Raw genomic sequence first — 22,896 nt, 5'->3', positions numbered from 1 at the left:
GCCCTCATATTTAATGGAAATATTGACACAATGTAACGGTAGGACCAATGGAGTAAATAATATAGAGTTGATGGACTATTTGAATAAATAATTTAGTTGAGGGATCAAAATGTAAATTGAGTATAAATTTGAAGACCATTTGAGTAATTTACCTAAAAATAAAAAAACGCATCAGAAGATAATTAAATCAACAAGTCGCCACATAAGATATGTGATGCCTACTTGGGAAAAGATAATATCTATCAATCATCCTATTTTTTGGTGATACCATTTTTCTTCTCATTTGTGTTGCAACATTTTCAAAAGATTTTGTTCTCTTCCCCCCTTCAGCCAACCAATGCCACCCATGATACAAAAATCTTTGCAACATTGGAAAAAGAACAAAAAATTGTGGTTATGGCTTTCAAAAGAAAAAACAAGGGTGCTTCCCAAAAAAAGAAAAGAAAAAAAAAGGGTGGGTGACGCGGCTCCAAATCCAGACTTTGCTTGAAATTACAGATTTCACCACCCAACCACCCGGAAATGGAATGCACGACGTTTTGCCTCACTCTTTACTTCCAGAAGCCGTCACCGAGCTCTCATCTCACTCTCTCACTCTTACCTCCTCAATTTCTTCTCCACAGTCCACGTCACACTTCTCAGCACTCGCTCGTCCTTGACTCAATTCCTTAACTGGGAGAAACTCAGTATGGCGTCCGATGATAAACCTCTCCGAGTCTTCTGTATTGGAACCGCCGATACAAAGCTCGATGAGCTCCGATTCCTCGCCGAGTCAGTCCGATCCCATCTCAACGCGTTCTCCAATACTTCCTCGCTCAAGGTAAATCCATCTCTCTGTGTCTCTAATACTATCTTGCTCACGTAGTTTTGAATAACTCCGATACGGAAATTCAATGTCCGATACAGGTCCAAGTCTCGGTGGTCGACGTTTCGGCCAGTCAGAGCGAGACCGATAACAAAACAACCGATTTCGCTTTCGTTTCGAGAAAGGAGGTTTTGTTTCACTATTCTGAAGCATCGGGCCAGCTTCGTGAACTTCCGGAGGACAGAGGCGAAGCTATTGCTGTAATGAGCAAAGCGCTCGAGAAATTTTAGCGAAATCTCAAAACGACGGCGTTTTGGCCGGTGCAATAGGGCTCGGAGGCAGTGGAGGCACCGCTCTCATATCTCCTGCCCTAAGATCTCTCCCAATCGGAATGCCTAAGCTCATCGTATCGACCGTAGCGAGCGGTCGAACCGATCACTATGTGGGAGAATCCGACCTGGTGCTGTACCCGTCGATAGTCGATGTATGTGGGATTAATAGCGTGAGCCGCGTTGTGTTGAACAATGCTGCTGCTGCGTTTTGTGGGATGGTGATTGGGAGAGCTGAGAGAGGTGGAGATTCGTGCGGTGGGGCAGAGAAATCGACGGTGGGGCTTACCATGTTTGGGGTTACGACTCAGTGCGTGAATGCTGTTAAAGAGAGATTGGTTAAGGAGGGGTATGAGACACTGGTTTTTCATTCCACTGGGGTTGGAGGCAGGGCCATGGAGTCTCTGGTTAGTGATGGGTTTATAAAGGTAATGTCTTTTTTATCGGAAATTTATTCATTTGTGTTTATTGAAATGTACAAGTTCAGTGTTAGAAGTTGTTTGAGTAGAACTTTAGGGATGAACATATAAAAATGTGAACTTGGTCAAGTTTTTTTTTTTGAGAACCGTTTGCAGAGTAGGGGAACAGGGCACTGGTTGATAGTTTGATTGTTGAAGTTTGAGATATGACCTATTTCTCATTTTTGTATGTAAATTCTTGAATAGATGTGCTCATTGCCAAGCTTAGGCTAAGGATGGATATCAGTTTAAGTGCAGAGTTTATATTCTTTCTTGATAAAGTTTACTTATTAGAGACCTTTACATTACATGCATTGCTCTGTCTTCACTGTTTGTTTGACCTTTAGTATTGTGTTAATCTTATCGTGGGGCTTTCATTTGTTTTCTTTTGTTTCTTTCTATTCTTCATGTTCACTCCTTTTCTTATGGTTTTACATAGGGTGTTTTGGATATCACAACAACAGAGGTTGCAGATTATGTGGTTGGAGGGGTGATGGCTTGCGATACTTCCCGCTTTGATGCCATCATAGAGAAAAGGATTCCTTTAGTTCTAAGTGTCGGAGCATTGGATATGGTGAACTTTGGAGCTAAGGACACCATACCATCCAATTTTCAACACAGAAAGATTCATGAACATAATAAGCAGGTGATCACTGATAAGTCTCTTAACATGATATAACCCTAGAAGATTAAGGACCTGTCTGGAAGTGTTCAGATCATATATAGACATCTTAAAAGCACAATGGGTGTGAAACATGTCAATTTCATATATGATCTGTTGACAGACAAGTTAGCATAAGGGTGTTTTGTGTGTATGACATGGAAACAATACTTGTCATTTTTCAGGTTTCAGTCATGAGAACCACAGTAGATGAGAACAAGAAATTTGCTAGCTTTATAGCAGATAAATTGAACAAATCATCATCAAAAGTTGTTGTTTGCCTGCCACAAAAGGGTATCTCTGCTTTGGATGCACCAGGGAAGCCTTTCTATGATCCGGAGGCCACTGCTTCTCTGATTAACGAAATGCAGAGGCTGATCCAGACAAATGAAGATCGGCAGGTACTATTGTTGTCCATCAAGTGGTTTGTTTCAATGCTTAAACCTTCTCTAGTTGCTTGGGTTTCATGTGCAGGACCAACTTTACTATTGAAATGGTGCATTTTTAATAGGTAAAGGTGTACCCTCATCATATAAATGACCATGAGTTTGCAAATGCATTGGTTGACTCATTTTTAGAGATTAGTACGAAGAGCTCTATCCGGTCTCCTCCTTCCCAAGTTTCTATTCCTGAATCTAATCAACAAACTCATGAAAGTTCTGTTTCAAAGATGAATTTATCAAGCTCTGGGGCCATTCTGCGGAACCTGATTGACTTTCCAGATGCAAGACCAGGTTGGAGTTTATACCATATCATTTTCTTTGTGGCATTATCAATCATCAGGAGCTTTAATTAAATCAGAAGCATTTGATATCCAACAGATGCATGTGTTGTATTATAACACGTGGATGTTAGCCACTTGCGGCATGGAATGTATAGTATCTGGCTTGATCTTCATTTTTTCATGCTTTGGGTCATAAATGTCAGCATTTTATCGTAAAATATAGAGCAACTTAGCTCAATAAATAGAACTCCAGATTTTGTTTTATGTCATTATTGGAGTAAGATCTAATGAGTAACTTATTACTTATGTTGCAGAAACGTTGCAGCGAACTTGGGCTGTATTGCAGCAACTCAAAGATCAAATAAATAGAGGAATTCCAATTATAGGGGCAGGTGCAGGGACAGGCATATCTGCAAAGTTTGAGGAAGCTGGTGGTGTTGATCTTATAGTGGTGTACAATTCAGGTCGCTTTCGCATGGCAGGAAGAGGTTCATTGGCAGGCTTATTGCCTTTTGCTGATGCAAATGCCGTTGTACTAGACATGGCCAATGAAGTCTTGCCAGTAAGTTTCAACGGCTTCGTATTCTAAAACTTTAAAAGAGTGCTTCTTCAGTCATTCACTGTTTGTTGGTTTGAAATTTTTTTTCTGAAAAATTGTCTTCATATAATCCAAATTTCTCTGTGGTCTAATTGATTTCTCCTGCTAAATTAACTAAAATAAAAATTCAAGTATTCAAATTCTTGGTTAGGAAGTGAAACTAAACTGTAAAATTTAAAGACCGACAAGTCAAATTCGTAATGCAATACCTTACCAGCTCTGATGTCCCTTTTAAAATCATCTCTCGCTGATGTGGGGCTGATGATAATGTAGGTGGTGAAGAAGGTGCCTGTTCTTGCTGGAGTATGTGGCACTGATCCTTTTCGCCGAATGGATTTCTTCCTGAGGCAGTTGGAGTCAATTGGATTCTGTGGGGTCCAAAATTTTCCAACGGTTGGTCTCTTTGACGGTAATTTTAGACAAAATCTTGAAGAAACTGGAATGGGATACCGGTAGGTATTAAACATATATATTTTTTAAAACTTAAACATTCAGGAATATTATTTATGCATTCTGTAGTTATAACTTTTTTCTTAATGTACTGATCAGATTGGAGGTTGAGATGATTGAAAAAGCACATAAGATGGGGCTCTTGACAACCCCATATGCTTTCAATCAAGATGAAGCTGTGCAAATGGCATCAGGTGGGGCTGATATCATTGTGGCCCATATGGGACTCACTACATCCGGCTCTATAGGGGCAAAGACGGCTGTTTCAATAGAGGAAAGTGTAGTTCGTGTACAAAATATTGCAGATGCTGCACATAGGATCAATCCAAATGTCATTGTGCTTTGCCATGGTGGTATGATCTTGGAAACTTTGTTTTTTCTTATAAATTTTTTATTTGCGGGGTTGCTTCGTGTGGTGGATTTGCATGGGAAAGTATATTTGATCTTATATGAAGCCATTTTCATTTTTAGCTACCAACATAAAGATTATTGATTTGGTGCAATTTGCAGGACCGATCTCTGGTCCAAGAGAGGCAGAATTTATACTTAAGAATACCAAGGGAGTTCATGGGTTTTATGGGGCATCAAGCGTGGAAAGGCTACCTGTTGAACAAGCTATAACCTCCACGGTTCAACAATACAAATCAATATCCATAAACTGAAGTATGGTCCGCCTGTTCTCGTAAGCCCAAATGCATCACGTGCTATTGTATTTGTTTGGTTGCATCACCAAAATGTACAAGTTGATGTTGATATTGTTGTCTCAAGAATCTAGTACCACTTGTAAAATTGTACGATCTGATCAATAATAATTATATTTTGGCAAAGAAGTGGTATATTGTTCTACAAAATATCATAACCCTACACTTGCATGCATCATATGCTTACACACGTACAACCATAACTTTTGAGGCATACAAATTCTACCCACAATAATTCATAGGCACAGTGCTTTATAAGGCCCTCAAGGTAATGGGACACCCACTTCTTAATCTCGGAATGTGTGCATTCTTCGCTAGGCTAGTATCCAGATCATCAACTGTCCACCTACACAGTAATGGAAGAGTGTAAGGTTCATCAATACATTGACTTTTGTTAACGTTAGTCGCCTACGAGTGCGCAGGTGATTTTACTGTTGAAAAACGACTAAAAACACCTACACATGCGTGGGCGACTGGTCGTAGTATTTGCGGATGCTTTTTATCCTCTAATTCCAACTCACCTGTATCTACTAGTGAGACGGTGTAAAAAGACCAGCATTGTCAGCTTGGCCATGTTCATTCCTAAGCATGTCCTGGGTCCTGACCCAAATGGTATAAAGCTATATGGCTTTTGCATTTCCTGGAGAATAAATCACACAAAGGACATATAAAATCAATACGGTGATATCAATACCAAGACATTAATGGAAAATGAAGTGTTGGGTGGAGAGAGAGAGAGAGAGAGAGAGAGAGAGAGAGAGGTGGTTACGTCAAATCTAGATGGGTTGAATTGCATTGGCTCTGCATATAAATCTGGGTCGTTGTGTATGCAAGTCGCGTCAATGTTCACATGCCAACCTTTCTTTATTTCAAAGCCTGCAATCAAACATATCAATTAAACAAGTTCTTGTATTAAGAGAAAGATCGACAAAGAATACATGACAAGGGAAGCATTTCCACTAAATTCATGGCTTCCAACATAACAAATTTTTGTATGCGTCAGTTATATATAACTTCTCTCGCGCAATATGCATGTGGATCCATTATATAACAGTGGAGCTCATGTGCATAGTGCAACAAGAGGGAGAGAGAGAAGGTTTAAAGAGGCATATAGAATAATTTTTGGCTTTTAAAAGGTTTTTCTGCTCAATGTAGTTGCCTTCAATAGTGCAGTCAGAGAGTGCAACACGAGGAAACCACAGAAGGACATTTGAGATCCTCAATGTCTCTTTGACAACCTGGAAAAAACACCACCATCCATACCCAAAGATGTCACCACTGTCAGTCCAAAACATGTGAAAAAGATTCTATACATGATCCAAATTGAAATGGAAATAGTGTAGCACCAAAGACCTCCTTTTTTTCTTTTTTCTTTTTTTTTCTTTTCTTTCCTGTTAATCTAGGATGTGGAGATAACCTTCAAACAGTAGGGCATGTTTTTAAAATCTTCTAGGGTAGCTGAAGCTCCATCTGGCCTAGCTCTGGCTATTGACAACTGTTCCTCCTGTATTGATCTCAAAATATTGATCTCAATTTTTTTCCACATAAATATATTTATCTCAAAAAAACAACACTGAAATTGCTACTGAGATTTATGCAATATGCAGATGCACTTTAGAATTACTTGCCCTCAGTCTTTCCTGTGCTTCTCTGTTCTCATCAAGAAACTTAACACTCCACATCACTGCAGCGGAAGTGGTGGTCTGCCCTGCAATTATCAATGTCAATAGGTTGTCCATAATCTCTGAGTCTTGGAGCTTTTCATTGGGAGGGTATGAATCTCTTTCTAACATAGACTGTAGGAAGTCTCCTGCAGACTCCTTTCCACTTCTTCTCCTCTCAATAATGTCTTTGAAGGTTTCCATTAGACGTCGACGTGCCTGTTTCAACACTGCTGTTAGTATACTATTTAAGATAAAAACAATTTTTTTTCTTTAATCAGATCCTCAAGAAGTTATAAATCGTTAGGAAATAGGCCAACAATGTAAATCAGTTAATGCCATCCTTCATGCAGTCTCATCGTGCACGCGGGAATGCCCGAGTTACCTTGATGCCTTTGTAATATCTGGTGCCTGGGATCATGTAAGGAAAGGTTAACATTGCATCCGAGACCGCAGTGCAGTCTTTGTCGATCTTTCGGAGCAACGAGTCATCCGTGACACTCAATAGCATGTTGCACATGGCGTCAAATGTAATCTGCACATCAGATATATTCAGAGAGATCAGCTACAATTATTCCAAAAATCCAAAAATGGATGCAGTATTATTATAAAAGAAAAAACAGTGACGGTTTTGTTGTGCTGTTACCTTCATGCTGAAGTCAAGCACCGCAAAGCTTTTCCCGCCGCCTTCTAATTTCTTCAGCTCTCGGCACAACACTTTATCAAACTTCTGAACAAATGTTGATAAAGAGTTCATGGAGAAAGGTTCTGAAAGAAGGCGCCTAATCCTCTTATGGTCCTCATGGGGCACACACAGCAAGCTCTTCTCTCCAACACAGTCTGCCATTGATTTCACATACCCTTTGTTGAATTTCGCAAAGTCATCAGAAAAAATGGCTCTTGCGCCCTCTGTGCTGGGAACAAACACATGGATCTGTCCAAAAATCCTTGTTTTGAACCACTTCCCGTGCCTAGTTTCACCACAATCATCAATTCAACGTGCTATCAATATGAAGCTAATAAATACAACATACAATATATAAACAAAAAATGACTTTTTTTTTTGGGAATGAAAGAAGTCATGCATCTCACTAATTCCTAACTCGTATGGTCAGTATTTCGATCGAAAAATGATTATAGGACCAGTGGACCACAGATCAATACAGTAAAGTTTGTCTTGAAAGTGAGATTAACAGTTAAGACCACATCGTTTTTCTGGTGCACTTGCAGCCCAAGGATCACCTTAGGCAAGTTCCCTTTGCATGAATGTCTAATATGGTTTTTAGGATGAAAAGCACTTGTTGCAGGCTCAATACCAAAGACGCAAAATCGAATTTAGCGTCATGGTTGATGAAGGACACAAGTTGATCATGTATTCTAACTATACTTGGAAAATACTATAATTCCAAGTTTTACCTTTTAAGATAGCAATGGAATAACAGAAAAACTAACCATGTTCGTCGGAGCCGGACAAATTCATAGCATCCTTTTATACTGCTAGTTGCAGAAAGAAGAGAAAGGGTTTCACCAACAAAGGGCAACCCCAACCGGCCCGGGATGCCGCCACCTCTGTAACTTGTAGTGGTCATGTCCAAACTTCTCCAAGCTATTTTGGAGACCAAAAATGTTACCCCAATAGAAAACACTACAACAATGAAAACATTATAGTAGTTCCTCACAAGGAAGAGGAGCCCCTCCTCGGATAGATTCAACATCTCTTAGCTTTCTTGAACCAGTCTCTACTGATATGAAGAAAATATTAAGGGGTCTTTAGCCTCCTAGGCTGTGTAAGTCTTGGTTCCAATATTGCTTGCATTCTACATAAATACACCTGTAATGTTTCGAATGAGACAGAGTAATGATTTTAATTTTCTGATATTTTTGTGTGGAGCATCTTCCTAAAGGAGAATTGACTTGCACATATTTTGGTCAGATTCACATGAATTACTTGGTAAAAAGGCAAGTTAAATCCTGAGAGTTGTTGTGCATGTGAATAGTAACAAAAACATAGTGGATTGAGCTGTATGACCTTTCAATTCCTTACATAATTCCGATGCAGACTAAAAATTCCAAGAAGGACAGTCTTGTGCATGCTCATGATTTAATGGTACATTTTGCTCCATTATACATTGAATACATATAGTGACCCAACAATGATTGAGATCTTACAACATTAAGATTAATAAGCATCAAAATATAATGGACCAAAGGCAAAATTAAGATGTAAAGGAAAAAAGAAATAGTTGATTGATGAGGACTTGGTAGGGCAAAGAGGTGGCAGAGGTCGCAGTAATGGTGGGATATACAACAGATTGGCATATTGGAAATGAATAGGTGCAAGAAAGAAAGCCCACCTCCATTAATGGTTTAAGGATTCTCAGCTATATAATGTGGCCAAAATGAAACTAGCTAGACCTTGATGATTGGAAAGGAATGAGATCATCGTCATCACGATTATATACTATGCATATATGTTGATGGAAACCTAAAAAAAAAGAAGACAGACAGATTGGAGTGGTGTGGCCGCCTGGCCATGATGCTCAAAATACCAATTAAGTTGTTCCAGGCAAGTAGGAGGTCAATGCTTTAGTTACCATGCGTATACTTGCAGGGAGCGCCCCCCCTCCCAACAAAAGAAGAAGACCAAACTCGGATATTTTCAAACTTTTTTGGGTTTGAATTCTTGAAAACAATTTTATTTTCCATTTTTAAATTCTTGTAAACTGTTTCTACTTTTCTTATAAATAAAAAAAATTGTATCTTTGTTTTGGTTTTTTGTTACATCAACTTTAATGGGTCATACATCAAAATCAAAAGGTGGCAATGTGTGCATGAGCTACACGACAGAGAAGGCGGAGACTCTGATGAAAGAGTGCTATGAGTTGGTGAAGGGGATAAGGGACATCGAGGCCGAGTGCTTGTGTTACATCATGCAGCATGCCAACATCAGCATCGACGAGATCAAAAAGGGGAAGAGGGACGAAGAAAGAGATGGAGAGAGATGGATTGAGCAAAAAAAAATATTCTGAAAACAAACTTGTTATGTTTTCAAATTTTTTGGTTTTTTTTGAGTTATTTTTAGGTTTGAATTTTCAAAAATGGGCCTGACAAACAAGTTTTTTTAAAGTTTGGACTCAAAACTGTTAGGGCTTGTTTGGTATCCTACTAAAAAAATGGGCCTGACAACCACAATCTCTTCAAGAAGTTTAGGGCTTGTTTGGTATTCTACTAAAAAAAGTGAACTAAAAAAAATGATTCTTTTTAAAATCATGAGTTTTCAAATACTAATTTTTTAAGATATGAAAATTTGTTTGATATTAACCTTCAAAATTATTTTTAACAATACAGCCACAAACTCTTCCAGTACTTTTGGTTTTGAGCCTGGCATTGGTTTCAGATTTTAGGGGAGAGAGAGAGAGAGAGAGAGAGAAATTATGAAAAAACATGTTTTTTTTTTCTTCAAATTTTATAGTGTTTTTGAGTTTTGTTTTTTTTTTTTTTGGGTGATTTGGAGTTTTTAAAAATAGGCGTACCAAATAGATTATTTTTGTTTTGGACTCAAATTCTATTTTTGAATTTAAAAAGTTAGATTCAAGTTGAATACCAAACTCCTTCTTAATATTGCACCCTTCTTCAAAATCCTAAAGAATATGTTCGGACAATTTTTTTTTTTAAAGTACAAGCAATTACACACAAGGGAAGGACAAAGGAGGGGAAATTACATACACGGGTTCAAACCAATGACATCAATTCACTCCACCGAGTTACCGGGTGTTCCAACAACTTATCGTTTATGATGGTTGAATTCATTGTATTTTTCGACAAAGAAAAAACTGTCACATGATCAATTGACTATTATCACAATTGATCGGAAGCCTTCAAAATTCCGAATGTGACGAAGAAAGTTAGTGTAGTAGTTACGGTTGATTAGAGGTTGAAATCCCCATAAAGACATAATATTTCTTACAGAATTAAATGATGCCAAGAATATTGGTACAAAGCTGAATTTGGTACATGAATATTGGGTCTTATTTCATTTTGAAACCCACATGAGTAGCTACATTGTCCTTCAACACTTTTAATGAGCCCAAAGCAAACTGTAGAATATAGGGGCAAAATTTTAATTTGAAAGAAAAGTCGTCTTCAGTCAAGCAAGTAAACTTTTAACCCATTTCGCACGAAGACAATGTTGTAGACTTTGACCAATTGTCCCACCAAACACCCCTTTTCATACGACAATTCTTTTTCTTCAAATAAGGCCCTACGGATGATCATACCATACGAAATTATGCATATTTGAATGGAAGACTATGATTAGCAATTTGATAATATAAAATACAATAATGTCTAAGTTTACGGATATAAATAATAAAAATTAATAGACGTGGATTAAGTTAGCTGATCATTGGACCCAAAAAAGTCCAAGTCAAACTCAGTTGAGGCTAAGGAAGAAGCAGCGATGGTTCTCTTCAGATTTTTGAGTTGAAGTCTCTAGGTAAATTCACATTTTTTTTAAATTTTTTTATAAACATGAACATTTGGTCTATAAATGGAGAGTAGAGAACCATATACTTGTTAAGTCCTAGTTGATCAATACTCCAAAATGGCCTCATCATCTTCTGCTGAAACCAAACTGGCCACAGCCAAGACAGTTCTTTCAACAGCAGCCTCTGTGGCTGCCACAGCAATGTTGGTAAGGAAAATAGCCCAAGATTTCCTCCCCCATGAGATCCAACACTACTTGTTCTCTGGCATCAGCAGCTTCTTCTCTCGCTTCTCCTCCCAACTCACCATGGTCATTGAAGAGTTCGATGGCCTTGTCAACAACCAAATATATGAGGCTGCAGAAATCTACTTGGGCAGCAAAGTCTCCCCATCAACACACAGAATCAAAGTCAGCAAACCCGAGAAGGAAAATAACTTCACCATCACCATGGAAAGCAATCAGGAGATTGTGGATGTCTTTAATGGGGTTAAGTTCAATTGGTTCTTGGTTTCCAGGCATGTTTTTCAGTTTTTCGATAAATTAGCCTTTCAACTTTTTCTAGCATTGTTATATTTATCTCATAACGTAAGATACTTATTTTGTCAGACTCTGAATTTACACTTGCATATACCTTGTGTACAGGCAGGTTGAGTCGAACTTCCACAACCCTCGTGACCTAAACTCCACACTGAGATCAGAAGTGAGATCCTTTGAGCTCAGCTTCCACAAGAAACAAAGAGACTTCGTGCTAAACTCTTACCTCCCTCACATTGTTAAACAATCAAAGTCCATGAAGCAGGAAAAGAAGACCCTGAAAATCTTCACGGTTGACTATCAGAACATGTACTGCAACATAGCAGAAGCATGGATCCCCACAAACCTCGATCACCCGGCAACGTTCGAAACCCTGGCTTTGGACTCGGAGATCAAAAGCTTCATTCTTCAGGACCTTGAGAGGTTCATAAAGAGGAAGGAGTATTATAGAAAAGTTGGCAAGGCTTGGAAGAGAGGGTATTTGTTGTATGGCCCACCAGGGACAGGGAAGTCAAGCTTGATTGCTGCAATGGCCAATCACTTGAACTTCGATATCTATGACTTGGAACTCACTGAGTTGAGTAACAACTCGGAGCTTAGGAGGTTGTTGGTTGCCATGGCTAATAGGTCTATATTGGTAGTGGAGGATATTGACTGTACCATTGAGTTTCAAGATCGAGTGGCTGAGTCTAGAGCCTCATACCCAAATGGGTCCCAGGAGAAACAGGTCAGTTTACTTTCTTCTTGTGCCTTTGTTTTCTTCTGCTAACTTGGTGTTTGGTATATTAACAAATATTCTTTTTCTTTCTTTATGTGTTGTTTCATGTGTCTTTTGTTTAAGTGTGGAAGAATGTCTTTGCTGAACTTGAAAGGCTATAGAGAGAGAGAGAGAGAGAGAGAGACAAATGCTAAACTTCCATAAGAATAATTATTATTTTCATATGTGTTTTCCTTCACATCCAAAACAAAAACAACAAAAAAATCTTTGGGTAAGCCTAAATGTTCGAATTATGATAGATAAAGGGTTCGATCGCTTCCGTTAAAAACAAAATAAGAAACAGTGAAAAACAAAAATAAAAATGATGGTGTTTCCCCATGTAACACCGGACCAAGTTCAATGCCATTGTCCTATTTGGAATAGCATGAAGACATGCCAAAGACATAGCACATGCCACACTGTAGAAAATTAGGTCTGATTGCAATAATTATAATAGACAAATATATGCAGATCCAAGACAAGGACTTCCAGGCAGCTTCAGGGAAAGTTCCTTTTGATGCATAAAAAGCCAATGAGTTTCTGCCACGTTAAGTACTATTCGTGTTATAATTTTCCACGTTGATTGAGACTGGTCCAAATCTTTCTGTGGTTTCAAAATTTATGATGATATTAAACGTAATCAGTTGAATTAATTGTCGTCTAGTTTTATGCTTTGTGGTCCTAATAAATTTGTTGTGCCACGCCACAGGTGACACTATCAGGTTTGCTCAATTTCATTGATGGGCTGTGGTCAAGCTGTGGAGATGAGAGAATTATAGTGTTCACGACCAACCACAAGGAGAAGCTTGACCCTGCACTGTTGCGCCCTGGTCGCATGGATGTTCATGTCCACATGTCCTATTGCAGCCCATCTGGCTTTAGGCTTCTGGCAGCCAATTACCTTGGAATTAAAGACCACCTGTTGTTTGGGGAGATTGAGGAACAGATTGACATGACTAAAGTGACCCCTGCAGAAGTAGCTGAGCAACTGATCAAGAGTGACGAGCCTGGCATTGCACTGCAAGGCCTGATTGAGTTTCTGAACGTGAAGAAGAAGGAGAATGAGGAAGCTGATGAGGAGGCTAAAAGGAAGCAAGCAGAAGTAGAAGCTAAAGAAGCTGAGGCTAATGCTGAGATTAAGGACAAGAAAGATGATAACGATGAAAAAAGTAGTGAGGAAAAGTAGATGATTAATTATGACAATAACTAATTAAGTGGTAATTAGAATTGGTGTCCCTTTGGAAGCATCAATTTCCATCACATTGATTTCCGAGTCCCATGAGGATTTTACTTTGCTTGTGATTGTTTTGTTAGGGGGGCCATACCCATATATATATATATATATATATATTTCTAATGTGGGCTGTCTTTATTTATGACCATAAACTTTGTTGGGTTTATAACTATAAAAATGTTATAAAAATACCCATCTGAGTTTCTGCTTTGGATCAGCAAAAGTTGACATCCCAATACATTTTTGCGTTTATGCTTGGATTAGTAGATGAATTGTAGGTCCTAAGATGTGAGACTTTTAAGCCTAGGAAGAAAACTTTCCCTGAAATTTCATAATCTTTAAGCATTTTGTAGTGGCAAGTTGAAATAGAATCTGCTTTTTTTGGCTCTGTTTCATTGAATTTGATTTGAAGTGGCCCATTAGGATCTTCATCTTGAAATCTGCTTTGCTTTGCTTTCATCGGTGTAGATTATGCCAAGTAAAAAAGTAGGGTCAGTCAGTATTTGGATGAGATGGATTGATAAGGATTGTAAGAAGCAAAATATAATATTGATTCATATAGATTTAATGCATATGCAGCAGCGGCTGTGGCTTGGCTTGCTTGCCAAGGCCTTTCTCAGAAACTTTATGTCTTCTTTATCATTTTTTGCTTTTGGCAAGACTTACAAAGGCGACTTGGGGAGGCTTTGAGCTGTGAAATATGTCAGGGTTAAAATGCTTTTCCCTTTAAAGTTTCAGTTTTAAATTGGTAAGTTAAGAAAAAAAATGCAGAAGAATCAGGAATACAAGTGACCAATTATATGACTGACAAAGAATGTGCTTGACTGACTTGCAACTTTGCTGGCAACTTTCCTCTTCCACGCCGAAAGCTAGCAAAGTCATGCCCCATAGGTCAAGTTTCAAGCAATATTATAATCATAGTTTTTTACAGTCGGTTTATGGTTTCGTGGATTAAGACACTAAAAGAGACAATTTCAAGCTAATAAAGATAAAGCTAAAAGGTTCAAATTCCCACGACATTATAGTTTTGTGTGTGTGTAAATTCCTCCTCTGTAGTTTAGACTATCGCTACACCCAAAAAGAAAAATAAAAAGATAAGGCTAAAAGAAGTTTAGCAAAAACCAAAAAAAAGAAGAAAAAAGCAATAAAACTTAAACCTATAGAATCTAGCTGTTCTCACTTGTGTGTAGATTGAGATTTTAGCGTGGCAAGAACCAATTCCTATTATGATATGTAAGGCGTGGTTTTCATGTGACAATTTTACAGAGCCCTTTTGGGTATTAAATTAGTGTTTCCAGGCTGTTTAAAAGATATGCATGACATCCTCAAATATTCTTTCTACCAAATTAGGTTGGCTGTTGGCCTGTAACTCAGAATTCTAGTACATACAATGCAATACATAACCCTGAAAAATTGAAGGCACTTCACCCTCATAAACCCATGTGCCTCTTCCATGAAATGGTTGGGACCATGCTGCTGCTGATTTTGAGCTCAAGTAGGGGCACATCTTGGCAGACCTGTTTCTTTCTTTTTGCTTTTAAAAAACAAGGGTAGTTGAGTTCAATGGTTTTTACCTAGGGCGTGTTGATTACGCGACTAGTTATCGTGAGTTGAGCACTTGTTATATGTACGAATTATTGTCTTTTTAGGAGCATATGCAGCCTCATTGCTTGCACCCGAAGCTTTTCAGAATTTAGCTTTTTTGGTCATCCAGTTATAATAATTGAATTAGTGATAAAAACAGAAAATAAAGAGAAAAAAGGACGAGCAAAAATAAAAGAGAAATGACGGGGAAAGAAAGCAATGGGGTCTCTCATTCTCGCTCTCTCTTTTGGAAGTATTGTAGTAGGATTCCACTCAAGCCCACGCAGACACTTTACATGTACACTTCATTCATCACTGCCCTATAAGTCCAAACAAAGAGAGAGCCTGGTTATATAATCATTCACCACTCTGCTCAAAACTAGAAATATTTTTTAGACAAACAACAATCTCTTTTTTCAGAATCCAAAGCTTCCAATCATGAACATGTTTTCGAACAAAGAAATGCCTTCTCCATCATCACTGTTCTCTGCCTATGCCTCCATGGCAGCCTCAATGATGCTCTTTAGGTCCATGGCCAATGAGCTCATACCGCACCCAGTTAGGGGCTACCTAGTCTCTAGCCTCCGCTACCTTTTCAAAACTCACTCCCCTAAGCTAACCTTAGTCATAGAGGAATCAAATGGCATATCTCGCAACCAAGTCTATGAAGCTGCAGAGATATACTTGTGCACAAAAATCAGTTCCAACACGGAGAGGATCAGAGTTAGCAAAAGCCCAAAGGGGAAGAGCTTGACAATTCGACTCGAGAAAGGCGAGAAGCTGGTTGATTTCTATGAAGGGATTGAGCTCAAGTGGAGGTTTATTTGTGCAGAGTCACAACAGAAAGACCCCAATGATCCATTTTCTCCTCCGAGGTCCGAGAAGCGGTTCTTTGAGCTAACATTCCACAAGAAGCACAAAGACAGAGTTTTGGATTGTTATGTGCCTTATGTTCTTGAAAGAGCCAACGCCATGAAAGATGAAGAGAGGGTTTTGAAGATGTACACACTAAATTCCTGCCACCCTTACAATGGCGTCAAATGGGAGTCCATCAATCTCGAACACCCTGCAACTTTTGAGACGGTGGCCATGGACCAAGACCTCAAGAATGCAGTTATTGAGGATCTTAACAGATTTGTGAAGAGGAAGGAGTTTTACAAGAAAGTGGGAAGGGCTTGGAAAAGAGGGTACTTGTTGTATGGCCCTCCAGGCACTGGCAAATCAAGCTTGGTTGCAGCCATGGCTAATTATCTCAAGTTTGATGTCTATGACTTGCAGCTTGCCAACATATTTCGTGACTCGGACCTGAGAAAATTGCTGCTGGGCACCGCGAACCGGTCGATTCTTGTGATTGAAGACATTGATTGTAGTGTTGAGCTGCCTGATCGTCGACATGGAGATGGAAGAAAGCAACCTGATGTCCAGGTTTGTTATCATGCTCTGTTTAACTTCAGTCAATTTCAAGCGTTTTTGGAGTCTACCAATTAGGTACCAGGATTATCAACTATAGTGATTTCCAAAAGGTCATAATTTGGCTGCTGCACCTACATTTGATAGATAATTAATTGTCAAGAAACTATCTGCAAAACTGGGAATTTTTTACTAATTTGTCTGCTTTAGATTTTCTATTTTGTTTGCATAAAATAATGATCAGCACAATTTTTGTCATGTTTTTTTTCCTTTTTTTGGCTTTTCTTATATTGTTGGGTTGCCACATTTTCTTTCTTTTCAGTAACCAAGTGAAGTGCCATGGTTTAAAAGTGCAGGGTGAAAAAATTTGTGGGCCGGAGTGTATAATGCTTTGAACTGATCTTGTGATTTGGTGAATCTTAATTTAGGTTTATATTAGCATCTGATTGGTTATTTTAGCATCTAATTACCCCAGAACCCACTAGCTCAGCACTAGGCAATTCAACCTCACAGCCTAAAAGGCATACTTTCACAATCAGCCAACCCCACCTCACTCTCTCTTTGCTCTGCTCTTTTTGTGTTTGTTTTTTAGCTCAAAGGGGGCAGAACCCACTTGGTCATAGGGAGTTTCTTTGTTGCTACTTCCCTCTGAAGAGTGTTTCTTGCTACTAAGCATTTAAAAAGAAACTTCAGATTGAGACACCTCATTGTACTAGAGTTTGACTATTATGTCTTTGGGTTCCTGCAGTTAACACTGTCGGGACTGCTAAACTTCATAGATGGCTTATGGTCTAGCTGTGGAGATGAGAGGATAATAATCTTCACCACTAACCACAAGGAGAGGCTAGACCCGGCTCTTCTGCGCCCGGGGCGCATGGACATGCATATCCACATGTCCTACTGCACTTACCATGGCTTCAAACTCTTGGCCTCAAACTACTTGGGCATCCATAACCACCACCACCTCTTCGGAGAAATCGAAGACTTGATGAAGGAAACAGATGTGACTCCGGCACACGTCGCAGAAGAGTTGATGAAGAGTGAAGATGTTGATGTTGCACTCGAAGGACTTGTGAAGCTTTTGAAGAGGAAAAAATTGGAAGGTGATGAATTTGAGGATGAGGCTGAAAAGAAGAATGCAGCTCAAGCAGCAAAGAGGCAGAAAACAGGGAAGCAACAAAGGAAACCCGTGAGGAATAATAGAAGAAACAGCACCAAAAGAACAAGCAACCGCTTATCTGCTAAGAAAACCATTTTGTATTAAACTAATCTGCTTTGGATAAAGTTTGTCTCTGATCCTATTACCAAAACACTGATGCTAGATTTTGGGGCTTAGTTTCACCACTCTTTAGTTTGCCACAGGGTTGCCTTGCCCTTCTTGGGAATCTATGTAGTAAAATAAATGAGTATGGTCATATTAACATTAATGGCAAAAGTTTTCTTTCAGCTGTTAAAAAAACTTCCCAACTTCAATAAAGAAGAAATGGGTATTAGTCAATGATTCGAGTACTTGTAAGGAAAGGAAGGAAGAGCTCTGTTGCTTTCAGTAACAATCTTCTACTTCCCTGAATAAGTTCAAAACAGAGGACAATCTGATAGAAACTCCAATATCTATGTTACATGCTACGGTTCCAAAACTATTCAAAATTGATTTGGCCTATACGGCGGCAGTAACAAAATCACTATTACTTGTCTCCCGCTGTATACACCATGGCCATTTTAATATGTTTCCATCCCGCTCTATGTATTAAGTTGAGATCAAACAAGACGGAATCTGTCACTCTTGGTAGAGGAGGGTTTCTTTCCCATACTTTGGAGATCCAAATGAAATTAGTCTATTTCCATATATGCTACCTCAGCATGGATGACAAAGATAATCCCTGTAAAGAAGAACAGGAAGGTGGAAGTGTATCCTTTCTCGCTGACAGAGACTCGATTAATTCTTCTATTTGATGCGTCAGCATAAACACTTCATCAGCTGCATCCTTTGTTACTGAATCTTCTAACATCCTACATTAAGTTCCAGTTATCTTATAAAATTAGAGAAACAGAAAAAACAGAGTATGATATTAATCAGAATTAGAAAAACGTATGCCGCATATCACAGTATAACACATAATAGTTTTTTTTTCACAAGGAAACAAAGAATATCTTATATTTACTTAGCAGAGAGAAAAATGCATTCCTGTTTCTTCTTAAGCCTACTCTAGCAACAGTTTTCAAGATAGACCTCGAATATAATGAAAAACTCCTCTAAACACAAGCTGAAATGATAAACCAACCTTATTTGAGAGTCCATACTGCTGCTGCACTGTGAGAATAGCACCTTGATGACAGGATGCAGATCTATCTTTGGTACTGGTTCTTCCTTGCCCTCTTTGGCCAAACAATCACCAGTGCAAGACCAAAAATTTGTATTAATGAGAACAATTTGCAGTATGGGAGATTTGGTTTTTAGGTCCCTAACCACGGTCCTAAAAGATAGTTCGTCTTTTGCACATTCAAGTAGCTGATTCGCAAACATTTTTTCCAAGGTATACTTCCTGTTTATGAAATAAAACTTTTCAAAATTAGACATATGTCTACCATATTAAACTTGAACAAACTTCACAACTATAAAGCAAAATGGAAATAACATGTCAAAATTACAAGGAGGAGTGCCCACGGTACAACATTAATAGAAAAACAGCAATATGAAATTATAAATTGTAGATCACTATATGGTATATGCTAACCTGAATAAGTCTATTGGCCCGCCAACTGGTAGACCGGTGGAAACATTACATTTAAACAATCGAACTCCACCGTCTACAAGTGCATTACCATCATCACATGGGTAAGCTCCAAGAAGAGACGAACATTGAGGGCAGAAAAATTCAATCCACTCAACATCTACCGACATATTGGAGGACCTAACCATGAAAATATTTTCAAGAAACCCATTTAGGAAAGATTTGTGGTTTTTCAGAATCTCTATGCTTTTAGCAGGTTTTGGGTCCTCCAAGGAAATTTCAGACAAATGAAGTCTGCAGCCTTCCTCATCATAATTTTGAAAATGACTTCCCGTATAATTACAGCATCCTGGTGTTGAAGCCATTTTTACAGAGTACTCTGATTCTGAACATCTGTGAGGTACACCCTCACTGTTACTTTCAACCTTAGTAACTTCACATTTAAAATCTTCAGCAAAATATGTATCCCTAACCTCTGCGAACCTCGGTATCTCATTACATGCAAGATTACTTCCTGAATTAAGTTCAGATTTGCTAAAACCATTTTCACCACTTCCATCTGATTCACTGTCGTATCTTGGACGTTCACCCCAGTCAGGAAATTCAAACCCAACAAGATCTTCTTTGGAAAGTGTAATATTTGTAGAGTTCAACAGGCACACGCCCTTTGCACATGCGTAAGAATTTGCATACCTTGCAACCAGCTTCTCACTAATGCCTCCAAATGAACAGCAGCAAGCCCCAAACCAGTTATCAGCCACCTCTCGCCAATTGACTGAAGGCATTTCCACAAAATGGCTACATTTATAAATAAAGGTTGAAATATCACAAATAAACAGGAAAGAGATCTTTAACAATTGACTACAATTTAATGAACTTATAGGCATAGCCAGCAAATACATGCTTACCTAAGGGGACTTGCAGTCAACTTAAATGAGCAATTTCTGCAGTAAAAGTGAACTCCACCAGACGAAGATAGCCTCTTTACCTCTGAACCAATCAACCAACCAAGAGTTACATGAAAGAAGCAGACATTCGAAACACAAACAAAATTTACAAAAATTGAGGAACATGGCAAAATGTGCACACTTTTCGCATAAAACTCGTACTCTTAAATATATGTAACAGCCATAGCATCCATGTATTGAGGAAAAATCAGCAACATTTGACAACTAAATTACTAATTAATCCTCGAAAGACCACAACTTCAATACAATTTTGTTTAGTCACTGATAAAAACACAGAAAAGCTGAAGTCTTTTTAGTTCTCCTTTACTTATGGTCTTCTTCGTTCTGCAAAGAAAACAAATTTAGCTAAACCCAGTTCAATAGTTCGTTTCATTTTCTGCAGCAACCAAACAAACACTGAACTGAACCAAACAGATTAAGCAACAATTTCAACTCACCAGAGGCCAACGGAAGCGGCTTGGAAGCATCCTCAAACGCAATCTCTTTCTCTTCATTCAAACTGAGTATAGAATCGAAGCTCAAAACAATAGGGTGATCAACAGGGAGAAGAAGGACGAGCTTGACCTCAATGTGATCATATAAGGCACTGAAGCTCACAGGAGAGTCAGCATCCACCAAAACCCTAGGCATTGGAACCCTAAGCGAGACTTGGGCGTCCTCGGTCCAGCTCACCAGGACCAGAGACTCTGAGGGGCATATGAGGACGCTGAGCTTCTCGCATTGAATCGAGGGTTTTGTGTATGAATCGAAGAGGAACAAGCGGAGGGTTGGGATGTGAGATTGGGCTTCCCATGTGAACCGCCATTTTCGAAGATTTCCGCCGGTTCGAAGCTCCTTGGACATTTCTTGCTGCGTCTACCTATGCTCGACTACGCTGTATTTACGGGAAATTTTTAGAAAATTAAATAGAACCTTCGCTATTATATCAAATATAAGAGACCAAATTATTTTTAAAAAAACTCAAAATTCATTTACAACGTAATAAAAAAGTTTATAATTTCTTTTAAATTACAAAATTACTATTGATTTCTTAAAACAAAGTCAACCCCAAAATCTCGTAAAAAAGCTCAAACACTCAATAGTGCATCAAAGTAATTTAATAATGAAAATTAAATTTAATAAGCCTAGCTATTATTTTTTGGGTTTATTTATAGAAATTAAATGATGTGAGATTTATTTATAATTTTAATGCTAAGAATGGGTATATGATTAAATATCTCAATTAAATATTGCCACCCCTAAATTTTTTTATACGCTTTATATCACAAAACATCCGAAGTTCACAAAATTATCAAATTATGTCTCAAGGTTATTATGCGTGCTCACAAATAGTCGTTAGGTTATGTCAAAATAACTCTATTAATTTGTTGATGTGGCACATATATGAGCCCACCTATCTAATAATAGCAACGGTCCCTCAATTATACTCGGAGTTACATTTTGATCACTCAACTCAAATATTAGTTTACAGAGATCACTCAATTGGGTGTTGTGTTGCACCATTAGTCCATATCGTCAAGTTTCTCTAACGGTAGGGACTAATGGACTAATGGTGCAACACAACACCCCATTGAGTGACCTCTGTAACTATTTTTGGAGTTGAGTGACCAAAATGTAACTCTGAGTATAATTGAGGGATTATTGTTACAAATAATCCTAATTGAAAAGTCACATTTGCCCATCAATAATCTAAGAGATGTTTTTCACGTCATCATTTTAAACAGAAAAAGTCACAGATTTAAAGGTATGGACTAATGGTGCAACACAACACCCAATTGAGTGACCTCTGCAACTAATATTTGAGTTAAGTGACCAAAATGTAACTTCGAGTATAGTTAGGGACAATTGCTACGAATAACCCCATGTATTTAATATACAATATATATTTTAAATATTTTAAATTTTAAATTTCATACAAATTAAAAATCAAAAAATAAAAATAAATTTATGCTCCCTCTCTCTCTCTGCACTATCTCTCCCTTTCCCCCATCTAACAAGATAATGTGCATAGGGTACGATTTAAAGGATTGAAGAAAGTAATAATTATTAAAAAGAGCAAGGGGAAAAGGATGCATGGCGTGGAGAGTTGGGGTGGGGCAAAGGGGGCTGGGCCTGGGTTGATATCATATTGGAGAAAGGGCAGGGCCGGTCTTGATTTTTGGGTGGCTTAAGCAATAAACTAAATGAGGCCCCTTCCTTAGTATATAATTGAGAAAAAAAATATATATAATGATTTTATTTCGCGCACTGCACGTGAATAAAAAAAGGTAGTATGCATTATAGTAGGACATATCTCCATAAAAAAATAATTCGGATCAGATATTTAATATCATGAAGGAAATTACAAATTTACAAACCAACGTTCCATCAACCAATAGTCGAAGGAAAGAGTTTGTCGTTTGCTTATATAATGTGTTTTGTTCCTATTGAAAATTGAAAAAATAGTTTGCTCGATAGGAACAAATATAAAGAAAAATTCATAAATCTGATTAACTTTTCAAATTCTCATATTCCTCTCCTCTTAGGTCACCATGAATCTCAAAGACAAAGATCAAAAAAGAAAAATTGTGAGCTTTCAGTGAGAGATCGATTCTTAGGGTTACAATAGGGGAAAAGAGGATGAGAGAAACTGGAAATAATGGATGGATTAAAGAAAGATTGGGAAAACGTAGAATAATAAGGTGGTGGATTAAGAGCTCGGTGGATTAAATGGAGAGTATGTTCTTCCATGGAGAAACTAGGAGTATGTGTTGCGTGGAAAAAGAGGAAGCGTGTTGGGGTTTCTTCTAGGAAGAGGAATCATG

The 22,896-nt window shown here is 38.3% G+C and overlaps 5 protein-coding genes across 6 annotated transcripts; 3 read left to right on the top strand and 2 right to left on the bottom strand.

The window, feature by feature from the left end:
* Nucleotides 1–389: 389 nt before the first annotated feature.
* Nucleotides 390–4,855, top strand: LOC103340123 (TIM-barrel signal transduction protein). The gene is given in 10 exon segments (XM_008243498.2): nucleotides 390–820; nucleotides 907–1,090; nucleotides 1,093–1,562; nucleotides 2,032–2,238; nucleotides 2,439–2,654; nucleotides 2,765–2,987; nucleotides 3,292–3,539; nucleotides 3,849–4,027; nucleotides 4,125–4,378; nucleotides 4,536–4,855. Coding segments are annotated over 10 exon segments (2,265 nt in total). The 5' UTR covers nucleotides 390–688; the 3' UTR covers nucleotides 4,688–4,855.
* On the bottom strand, nucleotides 4,825–8,260 carry LOC103340279 (abscisic acid 8'-hydroxylase 3-like). Of its 2 annotated transcripts, none has more exons than XR_016122957.1 (9): nucleotides 7,840–8,260; nucleotides 7,034–7,358; nucleotides 6,773–6,922; nucleotides 6,355–6,606; nucleotides 6,144–6,230; nucleotides 5,886–5,964; nucleotides 5,496–5,602; nucleotides 5,186–5,366; nucleotides 4,825–5,072 (listed from the first exon to the last, which is right to left on the bottom strand). XR_016122957.1 is itself a non-coding variant. In XM_008243672.3 (9 exons), the coding sequence occupies exons 1-9, from the start codon at nucleotides 8,100–8,102 to the stop codon at nucleotides 4,979–4,981; spliced, it is 1,476 nt and encodes a 491-aa protein (XP_008241894.2). In that variant the 5' UTR covers nucleotides 8,103–8,259; the 3' UTR covers nucleotides 4,825–4,978. The 2 variants fall into 2 exon arrangements, 1 of the variants encoding a protein (XP_008241894.2); XM_008243672.3 differs by having other exon boundaries at nucleotides 5,248–5,366; nucleotides 7,840–8,259.
* A 2,613-nt stretch (nucleotides 8,261–10,873) lies between these two features.
* Nucleotides 10,874–13,621, top strand: LOC103340124 (protein HYPER-SENSITIVITY-RELATED 4-like). Its single transcript, XM_089042895.1, has 3 exons — nucleotides 10,874–11,392; nucleotides 11,520–12,134; nucleotides 12,874–13,621. Exons 1-3 carry the CDS (start codon nucleotides 10,991–10,993, stop codon nucleotides 13,348–13,350), a joined length of 1,494 nt encoding a protein of 497 aa, XP_088899021.1. The 5' UTR covers nucleotides 10,874–10,990; the 3' UTR covers nucleotides 13,351–13,621.
* Nucleotides 13,622–15,264: 1,643 nt separating this feature from the next.
* Nucleotides 15,265–17,938, top strand: LOC103340126 (AAA-ATPase At3g50940-like). Its single transcript, XM_008243501.2, has 2 exons — nucleotides 15,265–16,407; nucleotides 17,141–17,938. Exons 1-2 carry the CDS (start codon nucleotides 15,421–15,423, stop codon nucleotides 17,654–17,656), a joined length of 1,503 nt encoding a protein of 500 aa, XP_008241723.1. The 5' UTR covers nucleotides 15,265–15,420; the 3' UTR covers nucleotides 17,657–17,938.
* Nucleotides 17,930–20,986, bottom strand: LOC103340125 (HECT-like ubiquitin-conjugating enzyme (E2)-binding protein). The gene is made up of 5 exons (XM_008243500.2): nucleotides 20,530–20,986; nucleotides 20,033–20,114; nucleotides 19,128–19,922; nucleotides 18,675–18,935; nucleotides 17,930–18,402 (listed from the first exon to the last, which is right to left on the bottom strand). Exons 1-5 carry the CDS (start codon nucleotides 20,933–20,935, stop codon nucleotides 18,243–18,245), a joined length of 1,704 nt encoding a protein of 567 aa, XP_008241722.2. The 5' UTR covers nucleotides 20,936–20,986; the 3' UTR covers nucleotides 17,930–18,242.
* Nucleotides 20,987–22,896: the final 1,910 nt, after the last annotated feature.

Source organism: Prunus mume, linkage group LG8 (genome assembly GCF_029339155.1).
Source record: "Prunus mume cultivar Tortuosa linkage group LG8, ASM2933915v1, whole genome shotgun sequence".
In the NCBI taxonomy this organism is placed as follows: domain Eukaryota; kingdom Viridiplantae; phylum Streptophyta; class Magnoliopsida; order Rosales; family Rosaceae; genus Prunus; species Prunus mume.
Note: the sequence above shows the minus strand (reverse complement) of the source record. Positions and strands in the feature narration are given on the sequence as shown.

Bases quoted from the DNA above. Each gene is read 5' to 3' on its own strand.
- LOC103340279 (XM_008243672.3), bottom strand. From the start codon at position 8,102: ATGTTGAATCTATCCGAGGAGGGGCTCCTCTTCCTTGTGAGGAACTAC. The intron at 6,923-7,033 runs GTAACAGCACAA...TCTGATGTGCAG, and splicing joins TGCTTGACTTCAGCATGAAG to ATTACATTTGACGCCATGTG. The intron at 5,965-6,143 runs GTTATCTCCACA...TGTTTTTTCCAG, and splicing joins ACATGCCCTACTGTTTGAAG to GTTGTCAAAGAGACATTGAG.
- LOC103340124 (XM_089042895.1), top strand. From the start codon at position 10,991: ATGGCCTCATCATCTTCTGCTGAAACCAAACTGGCCACAGCCAAGACA. The intron at 11,393-11,519 runs GTTTTTCAGTTT...GTGTACAGGCAG, and splicing joins GGTTCTTGGTTTCCAGGCAT to GTTGAGTCGAACTTCCACAA. The intron at 12,135-12,873 runs GTCAGTTTACTT...GCCACGCCACAG, and splicing joins ATGGGTCCCAGGAGAAACAG to GTGACACTATCAGGTTTGCT.
- LOC103340126 (XM_008243501.2), top strand. From the start codon at position 15,421: ATGAACATGTTTTCGAACAAAGAAATGCCTTCTCCATCATCACTGTTC. The intron at 16,408-17,140 runs GTTTGTTATCAT...GGGTTCCTGCAG, and splicing joins GAAAGCAACCTGATGTCCAG to TTAACACTGTCGGGACTGCT.
- LOC103340125 (XM_008243500.2), bottom strand. From the start codon at position 20,935: ATGTCCAAGGAGCTTCGAACCGGCGGAAATCTTCGAAAATGGCGGTTC. The intron at 20,115-20,529 runs GTGAGTTGAAAT...TGATTGGTTCAG, and splicing joins GCCGCTTCCGTTGGCCTCTG to AGGTAAAGAGGCTATCTTCG. The intron at 18,403-18,674 runs GTTGGTTTATCA...AACTTAATGTAG, and splicing joins AGTATGGACTCTCAAATAAG to GATGTTAGAAGATTCAGTAA.